This window comes from Diadema antillarum, unplaced genomic scaffold (assembly GCF_040938485.1).
Source record: "Diadema antillarum isolate AM-2024a unplaced genomic scaffold, OU_Dant_1.0 scf00000198, whole genome shotgun sequence".
In the NCBI taxonomy this organism is placed as follows: domain Eukaryota; kingdom Metazoa; phylum Echinodermata; class Echinoidea; order Diadematoida; family Diadematidae; genus Diadema; species Diadema antillarum.
The window spans coordinates 495,240-517,500 of NW_027271087.1; the positions used below are offsets into that span (position 1 = coordinate 495,240).

Here is a 22,261-nt window from a genome sequence, read left to right on the forward strand (position 1 = left end):
TTTATGCTCAATTTGCGAAGGCAGAATCAGCGTTTTGAAACGCTGATTCAAAACGCTGATTCAAAACGCCGTTCACGGGAGCACTGTTTATGCTCACTTTCTTCGAGCCTTGGAAAGAGCGTTTGCGATTGCTTCGCTGACCTCAGCAGAGACAGGTCAAATTGGGGCGCACGCTGTGATCGGTGGCCTGGCCTGGGAGAGCAGCTGGGAAAGACATGCGTATGCACAGTACATGGGAAAATTGCACAGGCCTGGGTAGCTGGCTGGCCTTGCGAGCGCTTTTTTTCACGTGAACCCGAAAAGCGTTTAGATGACGTCACTCTAAACGCGTATAGAAACGCTGTTGCATTTATGCTTCCCCGTCAAACGTGATTAGTCAGAAACGCTGATCGTAAACGCACCTTTTTGTGCGTTGTGAAAGGGCTTTTTGAATCAGCGTTTCTATCAAAATGAGCATGAACGGAACGGCGTTTTGCACTAATCACGTTTCAAAAGCCTGATTTTGGCCCCCAAAATGGAAGCATAAACGCACCCTAAGACCTGCAAGTCTCAAGATTTTCAGTTCAGCTGCATTTGGTCATGCACATCATTACAAACTTTCTTTGAGATACTTATCGCTGTTTACTATCAGACAAATATAAACACGGCTCAACTTTATAGTCGCAGCATAATGTAAAAAAAACCCAGAACAAAACAAAGAATCATGACAATACACACACAGAGAACTCTCACCTTTTGAACGCTTCAAAAGCATTCCTTGCTTGCGTGGGTACATTGCACTGTGGCTTGGCTGACTGAGTTGGCCAGAACCCTGTCGTTAATACACGGACGTTGAGGTCAACTCCATACATGTTGATCTGTACCAAACGAAAACCCGCAATCAATACCCCATAAACACAAACAGAAGTTCATCAAAGTTTTCTTTCTTTTTTGTGAAGCTAAATGTTGACAAGGGCATGTTTATATGATTATCTAATCCCCACCCTTCAAGATCACTGCATTCAAATGCATGCTTGGGATGGCATGAATTAGCCAATACAGGTTAGGCTGGCAATGTGCTGAAGCCCCATAACTAAAGTCAGCGATTACAGATTTTCTGCAAAACACCACTGGCAAAAATGAAGACTGAATGCAAAATGTATTGACTTAACAAAATAGGACAGCTTCTGTTACAGCACACCCCTAATTCTGTGCAAAAGCCAGAAACAAAGTGATTACTGCTTCCGAGCCTTCATACCTGTCACACTGGGATTTATGGGAGGAAAAAAAAAAACTTCATGACTATGAGACATACAAGTAACATCATGAAAAGCTGGCCCAAGCATTCTCAGGGACACCACTACTGTGCAGGGGACTAAATTGTGGCAAAAAGATGCTGCTTGCCTATGACCAAGACATTTGCCCCGGCCCATGCTGAAATTGAAGCCCCTTTGGTCAGGACTCGCATACCTTCATACACACACACACACACACACACACACACACACCTGACAAGGGTGTAATTTTATAAGCTCTCAGCTGGGCGATGGACTCTCGCCCCTCTGAAACCTTTCGCAGGATGCTTCCATGCCGCTAACCACTCATGATGGCAACAGATTTTCCTCACTCAGTCTCCTCTAGAGTCATACTTTCATTTTTACTGGCAACTAACTTCATGGGCAACAGAGTTTCATCCATCTTTTATCGACACTATCTCATGTTTTCATTTTACTATCAGCTGGGCAATACAATCTGATCCCCATTCTCCTACACCGTAAGACACCTCCCTTTTTACTTACCACCACTACCAGGGCGATAGAATCTCATCAATTTTATCATCTATGCTACGTGGCTTTCACTTTGGTAACTATAACCTGGTCAATAGCATCTCATCCATCCTTCATCTACGCCAAGGTGCTTCCGTTTTACAAGATATTACCCAGTCAATGATTCTCATCCCCCACTCTCCTCAATCACAACACTTCCATTTTATCAACTACTACTCGGGCTATAGAACTTTGTCCATCTTCCCCATAAGCCACCTGATGACTCCTTCTACTTTAGTTGGGCAGTAGATATTCATCCCTAACTCTCCCCTTCCACAACACTTCCATTTTACAATCTACTTCCGGGTCATAATATTCTCCTCTCACTTTCACCACCATGACACTTCTACTATATCACAAACTATTACTTGGGCAATAGTATCCAACTCACCTGGGCAGATTGCACGTGGACCTTGAACTCGTCCATGAAGGTGTTTGATAGCGTCATGTCCTTGAACATGCCTTCCAGCTTTGAGGTGAACTGGCATCCACACTCCGTCTGCAGGAATGAATGTCACACCAATCGCACGGTTAGCTGGACAATATTACCCCGTGGAAGACTAGTCCCGAGTATTCTCAGGGTGGGTGAATGGAAAATACGTGTTATAGGAAAATCAATCCGTCTTTAACAGGTTAATGACTTGCACACATGGCATGGTGGTATTTGTGCGCATGTGTTGGAGCCAATATGTGAAATATATCATGAACGTCGTAGTGTCTGGTTGTTTGCTACTGCGTATTCTTATAGAATGCTAGAGGGCATGGTAACGGTACACAGAGGTAGGTATGTCAATCACTCTTTCTACTCCTTGAATCTCTACATAAATAGAGAAAGATAAAGTCAAACACACACTGAAAGTTTTTCAAACTAACAGGAATTAGAAGGCTATGGCTTTCTTCTACTCAGCATAAATGTTTGATGGACCTCATAAGCTCAGTTGCTCATTAAGCCACTGAGGGCGTGCTAATTTTGCTGTAACACATATTTCCCAAAGAAATCTACCCAGCATACTTGGGACTAGTCGTCAGTGGGTTAAATGACAGTAAATCAAAACTTGTTGTGAGTGCACTTTTTAACCTAATCAGTGCTGGAGAGCATACCTGATTTTAAGGGATTCTTCGACAAACAGGACACATTATCTGAAAATCTGTGGACCTCGTGAAAATCTATCTTTCATTTTTAAGACTTTTACTGTTGGTCTGTAAAAGACAAAAACATATCATTAAGATCCTTGTCCATTTTGTTACTTTGTTAAGCTTCTTTTTATTTGTACTCAATTCTTGTTTGGCTGTGGTGCAAGCTTGCCTTTAACTTTGAGATCATGTTCTTCTCAGAGTCGTCGGAGACGCTTTTGTTGAGCAGTAGCCTCTTGGCAAGGTGCTGCTTGTAGTACCGCTCAAAGACATCCTTCTCTTGTAGGAAGCGGAACAGCACCATGCTCTTATCCAGAATATTCTCCACCTCCTGCTCACTCAGCTGCCATAGGGAAAAAAAACATAAAACCAAACAACCAATAAACAGAAACAAGGTGAAAATATTGATATAGAAAGAGAAATAGATCAGTTCAGAATAGCAATGGTTTAAATATTATATGGTATATATTATTATCGGCCATCCAAGGGAGATGAAAAAAGTGGTTGTTATAGACACGTGCCGCTATAGACAGGATCATTAACATGGTTTTTCTCATGGGGGGGGGGGGGGGGGGGAGCATTGTTTTTAATGGCAGTATACAGCAGGTGGCTGCTACAGACAGGTGGCCACTAAGGCAGGTATGACTGCATCATATTTCTGTTGGATATGAAATAAACAAAAATGAAATGAACGAATGAAATGACCCTAAATTTTTCTAATCATCAGAACAAATCAGTCGCAAGGCTAGATATCACCCTCCTTCAAAAATAAAACTTGCTTTTGCGTAAACAAGCTCCCCTGAATGTTTATTCCTGTTCTTTCACTGCAATGCAAACAGCTGAGGCACTGTATATGACACTGCTCATTATAACTCCATCACGTCATGTTGTCTTTTTACATTTTATTATGATCTTTATCTGCTCAAAAGCAGAATGTCACTCCCGAACATTGGTCAAACACACAAGCACTGATGTGTCCTACTTATATTGCTGCATTTTTTCAATCCACATGTTTATTTAGGTTTCACTCCCCTGTAACATCTCTGTTTCATGGTCAACCTGCTCGTAGATCACTAACCTGGTGACTAATTGACAGACAAATAAATATTCAGCAACTTGGTCTTAAAAATGATGACCATCTTGTTTGCCTGTTTGTGTTCTGTTTTCCTCTTCCATATTTTTAGGACAAATTGACATTCCGAAATCACACAATTCACACACACAGGTGAAGATAGCCATGTGCATTAAAAAAATTGGGCACACATCTAGAAGGAAACACAAGCTTGCGGCTGGTCACCAAACATAATGTAGGCTATCGACAACCAACAAGGGCTGCATGAATTTATAACTACCAACAACAGGACGAATTTTGACCCTCTCCGGGGCACTCACCCCTTTCACGCCCTTCTTCAGCTTGTCGTCGATGAATAGCGAGAGGTACTCTGGTGACTTGGGGTTGAGGTTGAGGAAGTACTCGAAATCGCCCGAGATGGTCTGCTTGAACTTGCGGTCGGTGCCGAACGAGTCTCGGAGGAACATGTCGAACCTGTCCTTCAACTCTAACAGGTCCTGAAGATTAAGAGGGGGGCAACAAAGGGAGATGGCATGAGTGTGTTGGTATGACTTCAAGGGGAGAGAGACAGCTAGGAGGTATGGAGAATTAGTGAAAGCGAGAGTGAGAGAGGAAGAAAGAGTAAAATGAGGACGAGGAAAGAGTAAAAGGAAAAATGTGGGGCTGGAAAAAAAAAATACACATACACAATTAACAAGGCATCGCGAATTCACAGCAAATTCTTCTTCTTTCCGTGTGAGTTCTTTATTGTGTGAAAGATTTTAACACTGCTTAGTAGTGTGTACTCACTGTCATATTGAACACAAGCACAGTTTTTACGAACTCAAGGTCCCCTTCGCAGCGAATCACAGCAAAACAAGGAAATCAGAGCAAAGCAAAGAAGGGCAAATATGCGTCGTTTCTTTTCCTTTATCATTCTTTTTTTTTTTTTCATTGCTTGCAAATTTGCTCATATCTACTCTAACAAGTATTGATTAACTAAGGGTAAACTGATGCCACACTCAATTTTACCACTGGTGTTTGAATGAATTTTTATTTCTTAAAACAAGCTTATCAGTTCAGTTACTAGTTTATTAACCCTAAAAGGGCCGGGGGGGGGGGGGGGGGGGGGGACATTTTCCGCGACCATTCTACCACGCGAGTTTTTTTGACCGCGCCACTCACTGACTTTTACTTTCAAGTCTCGCACATCTTATGATACCATTTTCACAAAAATCGGACATACCGCTACGACGCTGCACGACCTTTTATACATGCTTGTCAGACCGAAAATAGCTCAAAAACATGATTTTGTGTACAAAGTCTAATCAAATGGAGTTTTCTCACCTTATTCAAAAAGATATTATTTTCACTTTCAATAGCTGAAATCAATTAATTTTAGCATAATTATGCTAAAAATAGGTTCTGTAATAAATTTTGTGGAAAAAAACTAAAAAACAAAGAAATATATAAGAAATTCATAAAACAATAGAATACATAAGAAATTAATTTTGATACCAGATTTTTTTTTCTGGTAAGTACATCGTTAGGAATGCTACAAGGAATAATGTCACCAAAAATTAGGATGCCATTAGCTTTATTTTCTGAATTATAGCAAAATTTATGATTTCACGCATATAAATTAATATAAAATATAGAAAATAAAAAATTGATTTTTTATTTCATAGTTTTGTAGATTACGCGACTGGTAATGCATGTGCCAATTTTCAGGGTAATTGCGCAATCGACGGCCGAGATCTGGGGGGGGGGGGTTTGAATCAACACTCCCCCGGCCACAGAACAGGCCAAAAAGCTCGGCCTGGTTAGGGTTGATATGACAGTGATATTTGGAATAAAACAACAACCATCACCACCACCATCACCCAGTTTTAAACCTTATTCTTACAACACAAACCTCTGCATTGCGAACGTCTTACGCTGAGCTCATCTAGGAAGGGACAGCCTCAGTGACACACACAAGGGAAAAGCGGCATGGGACACACCCACGCTGATTATCTTACCTGGACGTACTGGATAGGGTTCTTTCCACCTTCCTCCTCCTGCACCAGGGCTTTTCCCTGCTCCCTGAGGTACGCACTCACACACCGACACATCGTCTCCAGCCCGTTGGTCACCCGCTTGAACAGTTTGTACATGCACGCCAGATCTGTGAAGGTGGGCGGGCAGCGGGGGGTGAGAGAAAGGAAGGAAGGTCTCCAAAAAGTGTTGGCAATTACTTTTACATTACAACACTCAACTAGAAGATAAACTCTTCACGAATGCAGCAACAATACTTTTGTTCTACTCCAATTTCAGAACTAGAAATGTTGTTATGGCGACTGGTATGCCTCAGTCATATGGCATCATTTTTCCAATAGGTCTAAAGTACGTCTTGCCACTGTGAGACACCAGTTTCACATGATTGGTAAATAATCACATCTGGTAATACACCAATTTCCATGACAATACTATAAGCCACTTCCATAACATGGAAAAAATAGTGCCATTTTAACATTTTCACCTGTGCTTTGACTCCATAGCCCAAATCTTTCCCTACAAAACCGTATGTGTGATAATGCATACATTGACCTACTTTGAAAAAGTGGATACATTTCCATGGTAAGGAGAAAATACATGTAGTGTAATTTCAGCAGCCATTAGCATAATTTTAATATTCTAACCTGACCTTTGACCCTTGACCCCATGACCCGGCTTCCAAAGATATCACTATCAGGCAACACATGTATCTGTATTAAGTTTTATGATGATACCTTGAACCATTTTCAAGATATGGAGAAAAATGTGACATCTGAACATTTTCATTTGACCTTTGACCCTTGATCCCATGGCCAACTGACCAAGTTGTGCTGACAAATAAAAAGTTTACAATGTACAGATCAATCATACCTTCCTTCTTGTTGTTCTTCAACATGTGTACTACTCCAGAATTTTCCATCTGCAAGAAAGACGATACAGCTTTGATAAAGCATAACATTTTTAACAAAGTGATACAGACAGAGTAGTTCTATGATATCATTTGCTCACAAAATTTAAATGTAAAGTTGTGTCACATACGTACATTTTCTCATGGAGTATCTACCGGTAAGTGAGACAGCCACCTCATATCAAATACTTCAATCACAGACATTTGGTTATATGAATAAGTGCAATAGTATCATTATCTCTGATTCACTCCAAAATGGAATGAAGATTTACAACCCACACTAAATAATCCCTGCAACTACCATTTACAAACCTGATCAAAACAATCAAACATATCACAAAAAAAAAAAGGTTTGTAATGGACAAAAGAGAGGAAAGGCAATATGTCTACATAAAAGTTGTCAAATATTCTATCTTATATCACGCAACCTTCAAGTACTTGTCAAATCACTATAGAGCATGTCAAAGACAAATCTGGAATCACATGCTCACATACAACCTTTAATCAAGACTCACATATCATAATTTTACTTTGACCTCTGCATCCTGAAAAGAATAAATAAATACATAAGTTGAAACTTTCTTTGAAAATTTCAGCAGTATTACTTTGCACAAAAGGATGGATTCTAATTTTTTTAACTAGTCCTTTTACTCACCTCTACAATTGTCCTCATGTGCTTGCAAATTAATTCTTCCTCTAGAACCTGACGGAATATAAATAAGGCCGAAGGACAAATGATTAGCACAAACATACTGATAAAGATGGACCAGATTAGCGAGATAATGTAAAACCAGAAACACTTGCAAATTGGAGTCTACTGCCTTTTTTGCAGCATGAAACTTTCGTGAATTGGAGACTGGCACTCAATGCAAGGTGTGGACAAAAACTTTCGCACGCATTTTACTTTCACAAATCATGTCTAAATTTGAAGAGTTTATCGCAAAACAAGCTAAATCCATTCTTGTTAAGTTGAAATATTTGTGATTAAAGCTGCTAAAAAAACAAAGAAAATAATAAGAAAATACAAAATATTTTAAATCATAACTTCTAAATACTGTACGAGCTGAAATTTTCGTGGGGGTTTTATTTTCGCAAATTACGCGAATCGCCTTTGAACCGCGAAAATAACAATGCGCGAATAAGTTCAGTAAGACCCTCGCAACCGCGAAATAACAACACGTGAAAATGTCCTCCAAGTAGCAATTCGCGAAAATATCTGTACACGAACATTTCAGCTCGTACAATATTCCTTTTTATGTTGCAATTGAGGTATCACTGGAAAGGTTTAATTTTGCTCCGATGATGGACTCATTTTGAAATGTTTAAAAATGATGCATTGACCATTTTGCAATAAAACTTTCCATTTGTGAAAGTTGCATGCACATAAAAATTAATGGCTTCACAGTGAGACAGATAGATGATGGATAAGTGCTGTTGAAAAACAGACCGAAAGACATATGAAGCAGTAAACTCCTCAAGCTAGCTTCTCTCACCTTCACTATAGGGTCTTCTGTTGACTTGTCTAGGTAGTGGATAGCCCTCTCAGCCTCCTCGTTGATGCGAGCCTCCACTTTCCTGATGTACACCGATGCGCTGTTCTCTGCGAGGAAGTTCTGACTCTCCATCTGAGGAAGTGACATTTGAACCACCATGTGAATTACTTCACAATGAATGCTTGATAGTTTGACCCAATGGATTATAAAGCAACATCTGTCACTGTGGCCACCTGTATAGAATGGCCATTACATCTCAATGGCCACATCAATTTATGCATTCACTATTTCTTGTATACAATGGCCTGTAGGGTGGCCAGCAGCTACTACCTAATCCCAACCCATTAAACAGTTTCTGACCTCAAACAATGGCCAGTGTTGGTGCATGGTTAGTCTAGCAAAGCTGAATGTCAATAGGCATGTGACAAAAAGCAATCAGACACAATATTGCAGAAAGCAATTCACATTTCATCCTCTCATTACTGCAAGTAGACATACACACTTTGTACAGGAAGACTATATTATACTCGATTTCTGTATGGTGCACATAAACACATGTCCATGTGCAGCACACATCATATACACACTGTAGCTTCAGCACACATTGTTAATGTGTATAAATATATGACTCAGATGCAGAATGGCCATCCAGACCATACGTAGAGATCATCTCTCTTTAATCACAAACTTTATAGTTCCCATTGAATGGCCTTTCTGAACAGATTCAACAATTATTCATGAGATAGAAAATTGCAGACAAATGAAGAATTTCGGAAGAGTGATTTTTCTTTTTTATATTCAGTACAAATGTCTTTTACTATGCCAATTATCAAAGAGACTTGATAATGGCGTGGAAATATCTCCATGGTCTTCCATATCGAAACTACAAAATAGTTTCAGGTTCAAACAGAGGCAGACCTGTGTACATCTTTGTGTGCTTTTGGTCAGGCTGCATCCTTTAAAAGGTATACTTTCCACAGGGGAAGGATCTGCTCTCTACTAATCTACTCATTGGTACAAGGGCCAACTTCAGGTCATCGAAGACACATTTGATCAAGAACAGGACCAGGCTAGCCTAATGCTACGAGAGAACAGAATCAGAGCATACAGGAATACAGTTGTACTTCTGAGTGAGATTCCTCAAAGATTGAGCTTACGTTGCTCTTTACATGCACAAACACACCCGTACTAGAGCCACAGATAGTTCACTCACCCTGTAGAAATCGGCAGACTGCTCCAGGAAAGGCCGCTCGAAGTCCTCCATGTACACCGACCTTGAGTCGATGCCGAGAACCATTAGCATCTGACAGGCATTCTTTACCGCTAGTCTGTTGGGCAAATTTGGGAGAAAGGCCACTGCTGTGAATATAGGTACCATGGGTGGTAGAATACTACAGAAGGCATAAACATACTGACCACATACACACACAATGATGGTTGTGTCTTATGAGCAAAAAATCTCTCTCAAGGCTTTCATGAAAGAGACTCCAGGACAATTTATAGGCTTCCAAGTGAAGGGAGATTGATGGCATCAAGCAATTTCTGGACTTAAAAGACCAAACATCTCTTGATGTCAATAAGTCAATGATGTGTTGAATATTACAAACACAATCTTCATCACCTATCACACATATCATTTTTTCTCACGTAAGTCATCAGTTATAGCCTTAAGATCTACAGTTTCTACTAACTTCTATGCTAACATTGATATCAAACTATTTAAATCAACTTGTATGGACACAACTGTAAGGGAAGGGGGCGAATATGTTAATTCTGCATCGTAGCTTGTTTCAAAGTTCGAAAGTCATCACCTGTCAATGACTTCTCCTCTTCTTTCTCTCATGACGAGATCCAGCAGCGTCTGCCGTAGATGGTCCCTGATGTTCCCGTACCTGACCACCTGGTCTCTGAAGATCTTCAAACCAAGGTTGTACACATTGTCCACGTTGTTTTGCTGAACATACACTCTGTCCTGTAGGGGTCAGACAACAACAACAACAACAATGACAAAACAGGCAACATGTACATGTATGAAAGAATTAAAATAAATTAAACAGCAGTTTTTACATAAAATGTACAGGCCATGCAATGTCCCTCGCATGTAATGTACACTGCACTAAGGATTAGTGTTATCAAAAATGGAACATCATCACAAAGAGCCTAACATGTTCCCAATTCCAATTCATTAGTCTCCACAGACTCCGTACAGGTCCCACTGTGTTCCCATAAGATAAAGGTTGCTGACATACCATGTACATGAGAATATCTCTGATCATGATCATTGCCGTCTGGTGGTCGTTCCACGCCGCATTCAGTGTCTGCAGGAAGTTGTTATTGAGTGCCTTGAGAACATCTACTCGCACCTGTGGGCAGAAATAGTAACAATAATGATAATACAAAGCCAACACATTTATATTGCACCCTCTGTCGAGTACAACTATTCCGAGACACATTGTGGAAGAGGAGAAAAAGATGTGTATGATTTTGTGAAACGGACTGTTTTTTAGATTAGCTTTAAAGGGGAAGGCTAGTAACTGATCAGTGGGAATCAGTGAAAATGCTGGGAGATGATTGTTCCAATCCTTATGGGATTCATTCAAGAGTTCATTGTATATCTATTGTTGTGTGAAAATGATTTGCTTCAAAACGGTCTCATATTCAAGTAATGTGCAGATTAATGCTCCGTCACTGACCAGGGACGCTAACCTGGAAGCATTAAACTGCACATTACTTGAATATGAGACCATTCTGAAGCAAATCATTTTCACACAACAATAGATATACAATGAACTCTTGAATGAATCCCATAAGGATTGGAACAATCATCTCCCAGCATTTCCACTGATTCCCACTGATCAATACTAGCCTTCCCCTTTAAAAGAATCCAATGTTTGCAACAACAAAAATACTGTGGTATATGGACATGTTCAATACTGATTCCACAAAAATGGTGCAATAGCTGGGAAGGCTCAGTATCCCAGTTTACATACTGATGAAGTATTTATAAGAATGTTAGTTTTTCACACAGCTAGGTCGATCTGGCAATGTTATTTTTTTTTTGAACATTTATGGTTGAACCTACACTTGCTACATTGTGAAGACAAGATGAAACTGAAGTATGGACATTTTGAAGGTTGCTTTCTTGTATTGACTTTAGGTCTATCAAATCAATCTTTTCATTCAGCATCTCTGCCCTAATGCCTCTTCCCAACTCAGCCACCATTTAGAGGGATGGTGTAGTTTTGGTTGACACATGGCTTCAGGTTTCTCACTTTTCTGGTGAGATAATAAATAGCCTCATGTGAAATATGAAAGAGCATGTACTGTAATTCCAAGAGGAATGCAATGTACAGTATGTTTACTTGATAGAAAATGGTTTTGAAATGGCCAAGATATCCAAACAAAGTGATACTAATAAATAAAAGATGGGACCCACCTTTTATTAAGGTGGCTTTGTTTCACTTTGCTTTTGGATTCTCAGCCATTTCAAAACCGATTTTTATCAAATAAACTTTGAATTCCTCTATGAATGGCATGCTCTGTAACATTTCATATCGTCGCTGGGGCAACAAGACCTCGTATCTACAAAATGTCAAATGTTCAGGAGAGCCAAAAAACATGGCGGCCAAAGCACTATACCGAATGGGAAAGCTGTTCCTTTCATGTGCCATGGTGGCTTCATTTTGGGGGAAAGACCACTAGGATTTGGACAGGACATCACTTAACCGATTATTTAACCATAAATGCAAAAAGTTATTTTCACCAAAATTGCAGATACAGGTGTACAAGGTCTTGTCACCCCAGCGACGATATGTACAGCACTAGTTTCTAAGTATCTCGCAAAAAGTTAAAAGCTCGACATTAATCTCCGCCAATACTATACCATCCCTTTAAGCCTCCACTTGAAAGGATAAACTCACCTTGTCCACCAGATGCTCTGTGACTACATCTCTTAGTCCCGTGTACAACCTTTCCCCGTGCTTGTGAAGGACCATGGTGTATGCGTTGCGGTACAGCTCCTCAAAGCTCAGGCCACTGTTGTTTTTCCTCTGGATCTCCTGGATGGCATTTTTGAGCAGGTTCCAGATGCTTGCCACGTACTTCTCATCCATATTCGTCTGTTCAGTGACACCAAGCACAAACAAAAAAAATTTCACATTGAGGATGAATTCAGCTGATATTACACAGAAAACCAGCATAAGCTGAATAATGACTACCGATGCTTTGTAATGACAGTGTATGAAGTATTGCATGGCACAGGTGTAATTACACATGTGCAATATTTTTGTAGCCAGAATACTGCTTGCCGTGACATAAGAATATGTACCGTCTCATCATTAAAATGGAAAGTAAAATCTTTTTATTCTGAAAATTCTGAGAGATTAATATGGAAACAAAACTTTACAATGGTAGGATTTCTCATTTTGTTTTTGTTTTTTTCCATACAATCAGCAAAAGCGGTTTGTGTTGAAAAAAGACCCCAAAAAATGTTTCGTATCCTATGTCAACACAGATATCCCTGCTACATCAACAAAGCTAAATGTGTGCAGAGTTCCTCATAAGCAACGTAATTACGTACAAGTACTGTATGTACTGGAACATAATAAGTCTTTGCTTTCCTGATTATTTCCTACACGGCTCAGATTTCTCTTAATGACCCACATGTTTATGGACGAGGAGTCTAAATAGCAGGCATGAATGATATTGATGGAGTGGTGAGGTGTACAATGCCGGCAGACTATGCTGTTCTACAACATCTGTGGGACAACTGTGTTGGTATCAACCATGGCCAAGGCACTCCATGGGCCTGCCCATCATATAAACAGGCCTTGACCCCATCACTATCCCCCTCCCCCCCCCCCCCCCCCCCCATATCCTTACCGGTGATGCTGTACCACTTTTTCTTCGAGATGGAAGAACAAGACTTGCATTTGTAGCTTTGCATGTCGAAAATAACCATCTCCATATACCCCATGGAATACTTATCAGACATTGCCCACCACAGTGTACACATCATCTGCACTATGATACAACACTGTAGGAAATTTGAACAACCACTCTGTAGTCCATACAGTGTATGTGTAAGCTGTTGAATGGTTGATACACCCAACAGGTCAAAATCATCAGAAAGAGAAAGAAATTTTTCTTGCCAAATCATAGAGAGACACTGTTTCTCCACTGAAAAGCACATGGTAAAGTCATCGCCTCACCGTTCAAAACACAATTCAACATTCACTGTGCACATTTGCCTACGCACTTTTATTTGTGTGGTGTCAGCCATCAATGTGGAAAAGGTTTAGTATCAGCAGTGAATGTGACATGGATAATGCCAAGGCAGCCTATCTCTCCACCCCCCCCCCCCCCCCCCCAGTAAGTAGGCCTACAGAGTGCTAAATACTGCACAGCCATCATGGGAATAATCCCAAGATAGGCATGCAATCCCTCTATTTTATGCATGGTCATTCTGTTATTTCATGCAGTCTGTTACTTACACTTTTATCTCTGGCCACTGCACCTTTACGTGCATGTCTGGCACACTAACAGTGAAAGCCCTCAAGTTTATCACCTATCCATCATTGCATTACTGGCAAAGAGCAGTGTTTGATGCAAACACGGCATGGCAGACATTGGCACGACTTGCAAGTCACGTTAGACGAGTTACAGACCACGGCCATCTATCGTGCAACAGTTTGGGGCAACTCTCTCACACACACAGTCAGTGCTACTACCAGACAGCAAATAAATCACTGCACAGACAATGTTACCACTGATGGCTGTGTAGCACTACAAAAAGGGATACAAATTTTATAATGAATTCTCAACCACTGTAAGACCCATTAGCTATCATCAAATCATTCTTAATCATATTCTAATTTTCCTACAGTGTAGGAGTACAGTCAACCTCGCGCAAGTCGACATAATCGGGACTGAGAAAAACACGTCGACTTACGCGAAAGTCGACTTACGCGTAAGTCGACATTTTGTCGACTTGTAAATGAAAACTAATTTCCCCTATACAGAGTAAGATCACGATGCGGATCGCTACAACCCAAATCTTACTCCTTTTGCCGCCAAAACATACCAACTGACATTAGCAAAAATTATGTTTTAGTTCATGCATAAATCTCGCGCGGATTAGTAACGACAACGCACAATTCCCAAATCTCTAGAGAGATTTTGAGAGAGCGGGATCGGAAACCTGGGCCCGTTTCTAGACACTGTGCCTTTTAAATTTGATTTGAAAAATCAAACGCATATTCCCCAAATTGCATGCAACTTTGCGATTTAAATTCAAGTGCGTTGCTGCGAAGATATTCGTGTGAATTCGTATGATTCTGTCGAGATAATTTTTCAGTGCCGACTGAGTTGAAATAGGATGTGTGATTTTCCTTCCCTAAGTCGCCATATTTGTTTTGCTTCAATTTCTATTGCCATACTCTGAAAATAAATTGTTCTCGCGCTCCGATTCGCAACATTACCGCTCTGTACGGCGCGGGCTAGTCTGAATGAAAAGAAGAAGAAAAGTTTGTTAATCCGAAAACATCTTTCGGATTATTAACCTCCGTAAAAACAAATCTCTTTCCATCGCCGGACTGATTTAACTTTGGACTGAGATTTAAACCTTCAGCATAGCGAACTGTAAAATTAATTTGCTACTATTTTTTCATTGACATTTCGAGAAGCAGAATGCGTTTCGGTAGTTTGAAACGTGTAAATGTTGCGATGTCTTTCCCCTGCTAGTAGTGCAGACTAAGTTCGGTTACGGCGAAAGTTCCGTTACGAAATAAAAAATAATGCAAGTCTTTTCAACAAAAACACTTCCGTATAGATTTGTTTGCATTTAAACGCAGTTTCTAGTTTCGTACAAAAACCGCAAGTCTTTTCTGCAACGGTCTTGCGTTTTAAATACAGCGTTGCTTGTGATTTGATGGCCTTGCATTTGATTTTTAGAATTGCGTTTCAACGCAATTGAGTTTAAGTTTCGTACAAGTTTCTAGTTTCGGATGATTATCAAACGCAAGTCTTTTCAGCGTTCCGTGTGATTTGATGGACTTGCATTTGATTTTCGGGGTTGCGTTTAATTTTTGATTTTGCGTACGAAATTTAAAATAATGCAAGTCTTTTTAACAATAACGCACTTCTGTAGATGTTTAGAGATGCGTTTAAACGCAGTTTCTTATAGTTTCGTACAAAAACTGCAAGTCTTCTCGGCAACGCTCTTGCGTGTAAACACAGCGTTGCGTGTGATTTGATGGACTTGCATTTGATTTAGCGCGATTGAGTTTTTTTTTAAAGTTCCCTACAATTTTCTAGTTTTGTATGATTATCAAAACACAAGTCTTTTCAGCATTCCGTGTGATATGATGGAGTTGCAATTGCATTTGATTTTCAGAGTTGCGTTTAATTTTAAATTTTGCGTACGAAATAAAAAATAATGCTAGTCTTTTCAACAATAACGCACTTCCGCAGATGTTTAGAGATGCGTTTAACTCCAGTTCCTTATAGTTTTGTACAAAAACTGCAAGTCTTCTCTGCAACGCTCTTGCGTTTAAATACAGCGTTGCGTGTGATTTGATGGACTTGCACTTGATTTTTATAATCGCGTTTCGCGCAACTGAGTTTTTAAAAAAAGTTTCCTAAAATTTCTAGTTTTGTATGATTATCAAAACACAAGTCTTTTCAGCGTTCCGTGTGATAAGATGGAGTTGCAATTGCATTTGATTTTCAGAGTTGCGTTCAATTTTTAATTTTGCGTACGAAATAAAAGATAATGCAAGACTTTCAACAATAACACACCTTCGTAGATGTTAAGAGATTCTTTTAAACGCACTTTCTAGTTTCTTACGAAAACCGCAAGTCTTCTCTGCAATGCTCTTGCGTTTGAATACAGCGTGATTTGATGGACTTCATTTGATTTTTAGAGTAGCGTTTAAACGCAATTGAGTTTCAGGTTCGTACAACTATTTTCTATAGTTTCATATGATTATCAAACGCAAGCCTTTTCAGCAACGCACTTGCGTTTATGTGCAAAGTTGCTCGTGATTTGATACACCTGCATTTGATTTTTAGTTGCATTTAATTACATGTAGTTGCATTTTAATTTATTTTCTAAAAACGGGCCCAGGTTTCCAATACCTACCGCTTAGGAATAATTAACGTTAAAATATTCGGATAAACGCAAACACGTATTCATGTTCTGATAATGATTCTTTACTAGGACCTATGGGTGTACAAAATTTGTGCGTGTTTAGAATAACGAGAAGGAGAAAAGGGAGAAAGTGAACTGCTTTGGGTACTACATGTAATTCTCCAATGTAAATTAGTGTATGCCCTTTCTATTCTGGCGTACAAGACAATGGACGCATGGCGCGAACGCTACCGCGCCGTACACTAGCGAATTACCGAGTAGAAATGCTGCGAATCGGAGCGGGAAAACAATTCTTTTTCAGTGAATGGCGATAAGATTTTGAGCGAAAAAATTATGTCGACTTAGACGAGGGAATTAACACGTATTTCTGCTCAGTTGGCACTCAAAAATCAGGTCGACTTACGCGAGTTGTCGACTTATAAATGTCGACTTAGACGAAGAAATTTTCAAGGAATAACAAAGGCAAAAATCGGGACTTTTTTATCGTGTCGACTTAAGCGAGTTGTCGACTTATGCGATGTCGACTTAAGCGAGGTTTACTGTACTTCTATATTTTGTTGCTTTTGTGTGTTTTTGTGTGTGTGTGTGTGTGTTTGTTTGTTTGTTTTTTTGCCTTTATCGAAGATTTGGTTATGAATATGATAGGATTCTCCACTATAACAGATTGCAAACATGTACTCACTGTAATCAACTGAGCTTGAAGATCCATAAATTATTGACCATGAATGATAGGGTAGCCCACATTTTGACTACTGGTACCCCTGCAGACTTTTACCCTGTTTATCTTCAAAACATGACTATAATCTACATGTGTGATACTTACTTTCAACAATGCAACAGACCATGTTCTCCCTGTCATTCCCCTTTATTCTTAACCACATCATGTGCTTATGCTTGCACATCTCTTTACAAGTAACATGGGGAAATAATTACTTGCTAGCATACACCCCATGACAAGTATGCCATTTGTTTATTGTGTGCTATGTTGTGTGCTTCAAACCTACACACTGGACTAGGCATTCACAATGAAAATCCGCCCTGACAAGGTTATCGATTCTTCTAATGCAATTCATAACATAAATTCTTGCTATTGCATATAGACCCTAACTGTAAAACCCATTTAATATCTTTACCAATTAGTCAACAATGCTGTGCCGGTGCACAGCATGAACTCTATTGCAATGTACAGTGTACGCTAAAAACATGGAGCACCACCACTATCTCCATCTCCAAACTACAATAACTTTGTATATTTTCTTATCGCTCTGTTACTATACTAGTTTACATGTTGGGAAACGAAATATAAACTGTACATAATAGTAGTGTAAATTCTGAAAATTCAGTTCTATAGTGAAATGCGTGAAGTGACAATGTTTCAGTCAATGAAATGATAAAAAGGGTGAAATCAGATTAGATTATCACATACTGTATACATTCTGCATGTGCCTGGTTCACAGTAGCATCACACTATCTGAAGTGCACAATCCTGACAGTGTGACCCACTTGACCTCCGCATGCTTTTAACACGTAATAGTATGTGTGGGTGCGTAAGATCACAACCGTCCACTACTCTCTAGTTACTAAATGTTTACATTGAATGTTTCCCTACATGCCAAGGGAGAATGATATGGTCTACTGTACTGAGTGGTTGTGATTACAAGCTACAGTACCTGAAATAGAATGGTCTAATGCAAACAGCCTATGCTTCGACCACAACGCCGTCCAAAGTTCGACCGCCTGCTGCAACATGTAGAAATCTATGTACTGTAGTTATGGGTAAACTCGGCCACTTGTAATGAGGGTGCTAGTGGCCAAGTTTACCCAATACTACGGTACTTTTGCGCATGGTTGAACCTTGGTCCTTGATCCATGTACAATGTACTTACATGTAGAAGTCGAACATGTATCAAATTCAGGACTACACTCTTGAGACCTGAGAAGGTAGGCCCATTGTTACAGTTCTAATGTTTGCCATTTCCCTAGTACCAACTTCCAGAACTTGGTAGGTGTCCAACACACGCACATCGACACTGTACATTAAAACCGACACCCCCCCCCCCCTCTATTTATAGCATTGTGCGTACAGAACAAACATTAACGCATGAGACTGCGCGCAGTGGTTTTGCATTCTTCACTAGGGATTTGAATAAATTTATGTCCAAATATTACTGAAAAACCTGATTTGATAATAAACAAGATGATGGATCAACAGCAAAACAATAATACCGTAGAAAATGCACATTGGAAAAGCATTAAATAATTTACATACATTTCACACATATTGTCAATAGAGGGTAGGGGTGTCGGGTCAAAATCAGGGTGCAATTGAGTGCGTCAAAATAACACCCTACGCATATAGACCTCTACGTGGTCGAAGCAGTTACGAATCTGGGTTGGAGGGCCGAGGGTGGAAACGCAAATTACATCTTTAAGGCACGCTTGTGAATTTAGAGTATTTTCTTGAAATGTAAGTAAGATTGAAGGCAAACTGTGAGATAGTTTAAATTTCTATTGATAGAAAAACATTAGGGTGCCGATGTGTTGGACACCCAACTATGATGTAAACCAACAACATGTCATTAACAATGTCATGTCCATGGTCTCTCTTTTCTCATGAATTTCAGAATAAATCTAGATTCTACACTTGTAACAATCATACAGACACTATGAATGGTGTAAAATTTATCCACACGTACTGGGAAGGCACGAATTCTCATACGAGAGTCCTTCTTTGGTGGCGGTGCTTTCATTGAGTTACTCATGTTGGCGAGCTGCTCTCTTTCCGATGAAGGGAAGTAAAATGTCGTCTACTGCACTGCCACTTTTGGTTCCGCAGACCTCCGTCTTTTTTTGAAGCTGAGCCTAACAGTCTCGGCTCAGTTCAATGGCTGCTTTCCAATCCTTGAACAAACCAGAAATATAGTTATCCATCTACGTTTGGTTCGGACCTCTTCAGCATTCTGCTGTTTGGATATTACTGGAGGCGATCAGGACAATCTGAGCAGTTCCACGGTGCTATATCCGTGGCCGTGGGTAGCTGCATGCACCGTGTTGTTGACTGCAAGGTGAACTCCTTTCACGTCGAAGTAAAATGCCGCAGCGGCACCCAGTTTATATGTGGGCTTCAAGCGCACCTATCTTGGGAACAGTGACTCAGCGATGGACGATATAATCGCGGTTTAGGACGCCTGATGTTGAAACTGCGTCCGAATTCCGGCAAAGTCCGATGCTTATATGACTGACGAATTATGATATGTGAAAGGGAGTCCAGATGAAATTCCTTGGGAGTACAAAATATTATTTGAGCATGTTTTGTGAGTGTTGATTCATGCCAAAACACTACACTGTACGGTCGACCATCGAGCTCATAGACCCAACACATACAGAGTTCATGCAATGCAACAACTTCGGACTACATTTCTTACGCTGGAATTCCTGGCTTGAAAACTGCACAAAATCAGATATCATACCTTTGTAAGATCAATGATACATTCAAGTAGTCTACTTTAGCATCCATGCTGATTTTGTGCAATATTCTCCGTTTATTTCGCAGAATCTACAAGTTGTTCCTGAATATCAGACGGCACCCTGAGTGATAGGGCTCTCAGTATTCCATGATTGTGACGTCATAGGTCATGACCAGAGTAGCCATGAACGAGCGATTTGTTTTCCTCTTATCTTGTGGTCTATTCTCACCGACGACACAGTCAATATTTTTGTCTGTCAAACTACTTTTGTGGGGAAGAATCAGATTGTGCATGTATGATCCCTGGAAATAAATGTTTGAATTTGTGTTGTATGAACCGAACAGTAACATCGTTAGCACATGTAAAGTGATGAAGAAGGGTTATGAAGGGGAGGTAGTGTTTCTTCTTTTGATGAAATGGGCGGGGTCTTAAAACATGTACCAAGCAGTTTCTTCAAGTAGTTTGTTGTACATCAACGTCATCACTTCAAAATGTAAACTTTTCTTTCGGGGCGTTTGTTGTTTTTTGCGTTGTTTTTTTTTTATTGTTTTTGCTTTTTCCCCAATGATGCTTATGGTCTGAAAAAGAAAAGAAAACAGAACTTTGAACAACATCTGGCACCAGACTTCATGGAAGGAGAACAACAATTAAATGACTGTGAGTCGATATCATTTTGAAAGAATAATATCAAAGGCATTTTTAAACATATACCGATAGGCCCTACTGATTGTGAATATAAAAGCCTTTAAAATCGATATTTCAAAATGACAAGAAAGCGTGCCGTTGGCAATGGTTGAACCCATCTTGTTTTATCCAAAAGGTTGTGCCATTTTCAAAATATAGGGGGAATTGTTTTTAGGCGTAGACCTATATTAACCGTTGCTGGCCTATTAATTCGTCTCAAGATATTTGATAGATTGTTTTTATGGGATGTATGTGAATGAAAATCCGTACTAAAGGTGCTCCCCTGCATTTACAATGTCATAAAATATTGTATATAATGTTCTTTAAACCCGACATGTTTTTTTAAACACAATTTGAACTGTTCCTTATCGTACAGTTATACCTTTAACTTGACATCGTGTACATTTTCTCCCCATGCATGTATGTTTCATCATACAATCGTAGGCTATAATGTGCATTAATGCGTTTGAACAATTCATATAGTGGGGCAGATATGTGAAAAAGATGCTCACATCCGGAGGAAAGTATGAAATTTTGCATACAGGGGTATTTTGGGCGCTGATTTAAAAAATTGCCGGATCCAAGAGATCTGACCACGGGGTCGGCAGCCATTTTGATTTCCAATATGGCCGCCATCACAAAACAACTGATTTAAAGATCCCATCTTCCATTCTGAATAACATAGGCCATTGAAATTTAATACATAAAAGCATGGTGATCATGATGACTTCAATAACAGACTTATTTGATATGTCTGACAAGCTGCACGGCAGCCAATTTGAATTTTCCCACATAGGTGCCATTTTGGAGTGTTGAAAATCTCTATCTCGGGTTTGTAATTGATTAGGCTACCTGATTGAGCGCGCGTTTGTAACTGTTTGAGCGCGCGCTGCTGTATTTACATTGTGACGTCAGTGAAAGGTGCATTATGCTTTATTTTTGCTGCACTTTTTGGCACGTCCGTGAATGTTGGTCGTGATGTTTGTCTTGGCAGCCATATCGGAATTCGAAATAGCGGGCAATGCTTTTGTCAGACACATCAACTTATTCCATTTTTTAAATCGGCATGTTAAAATACCTGTTTGCACCTAATTTCAGCGTCACTCGTCACTTAAAGTTCAAGATAGGGATTTTGAACATTTCGTCGAGGCTGCCATATTGGAATTCAAAATGGCGGCTATTCGATGTTTGTCAGACACGTCAAATTGATCTGTCATCAAATTCAATATGTCAAAACGCTCTTTTGTACCAAATTTTGGTGTCATAAGTCATTTAGAACAGAAGATAGGGATCTTAAAATGTTTTGTGATGGCGGCCATATTGGAATTCAAAATGGCGGCCGATCCCGTGATGGTTAGATCTCTTGGATCCGGCAATTCTTTAAATCAGTGCCCCAAAATACCCCTACATGCAAAATTTCATACTTTCCGCCGGATGTGAGCATCTCAACCAATTTTTGCTACATATCTACCCCACTAATATGATTTCTGACATATAATTGTCATTTTTTATTGTATTGGCAATGGAATGAAGA

At 39.8% G+C, this 22,261-nt stretch overlaps 1 protein-coding gene across 1 annotated transcript in view; it reads right to left on the reverse strand.

Annotated features, from left to right (window-relative positions):
- The window catches only part of LOC139723726 (cullin-3-B-like), a 32,968-nt gene extending 13,011 nt beyond the window's left edge, over nucleotides 1-19,957 (reverse strand). The window contains exons 1-13 of the mRNA XM_071634941.1: nucleotides 19,273-19,957; nucleotides 12,348-12,545; nucleotides 10,677-10,790; nucleotides 10,239-10,399; nucleotides 9,641-9,755; nucleotides 8,428-8,559; nucleotides 7,590-7,637; nucleotides 6,898-6,946; nucleotides 6,012-6,157; nucleotides 4,332-4,508; nucleotides 3,112-3,282; nucleotides 2,197-2,304; nucleotides 733-857 (exon numbers count right to left, since the gene is read on the reverse strand). Of these exons, the coding sequence (XP_071491042.1) occupies nucleotides 733-857; nucleotides 2,197-2,304; nucleotides 3,112-3,282; nucleotides 4,332-4,508; nucleotides 6,012-6,157; nucleotides 6,898-6,946; nucleotides 7,590-7,637; nucleotides 8,428-8,559; nucleotides 9,641-9,755; nucleotides 10,239-10,399; nucleotides 10,677-10,790; nucleotides 12,348-12,545; nucleotides 19,273-19,338 (1,610 nt within the window). The 5' untranslated portion in view covers nucleotides 19,339-19,957. The remainder of the gene's footprint in view (nucleotides 1-732; nucleotides 858-2,196; nucleotides 2,305-3,111; nucleotides 3,283-4,331; nucleotides 4,509-6,011; nucleotides 6,158-6,897; nucleotides 6,947-7,589; nucleotides 7,638-8,427; nucleotides 8,560-9,640; nucleotides 9,756-10,238; nucleotides 10,400-10,676; nucleotides 10,791-12,347; nucleotides 12,546-19,272) is intronic.
- Nucleotides 19,958-22,261: the final 2,304 nt, after the last annotated feature.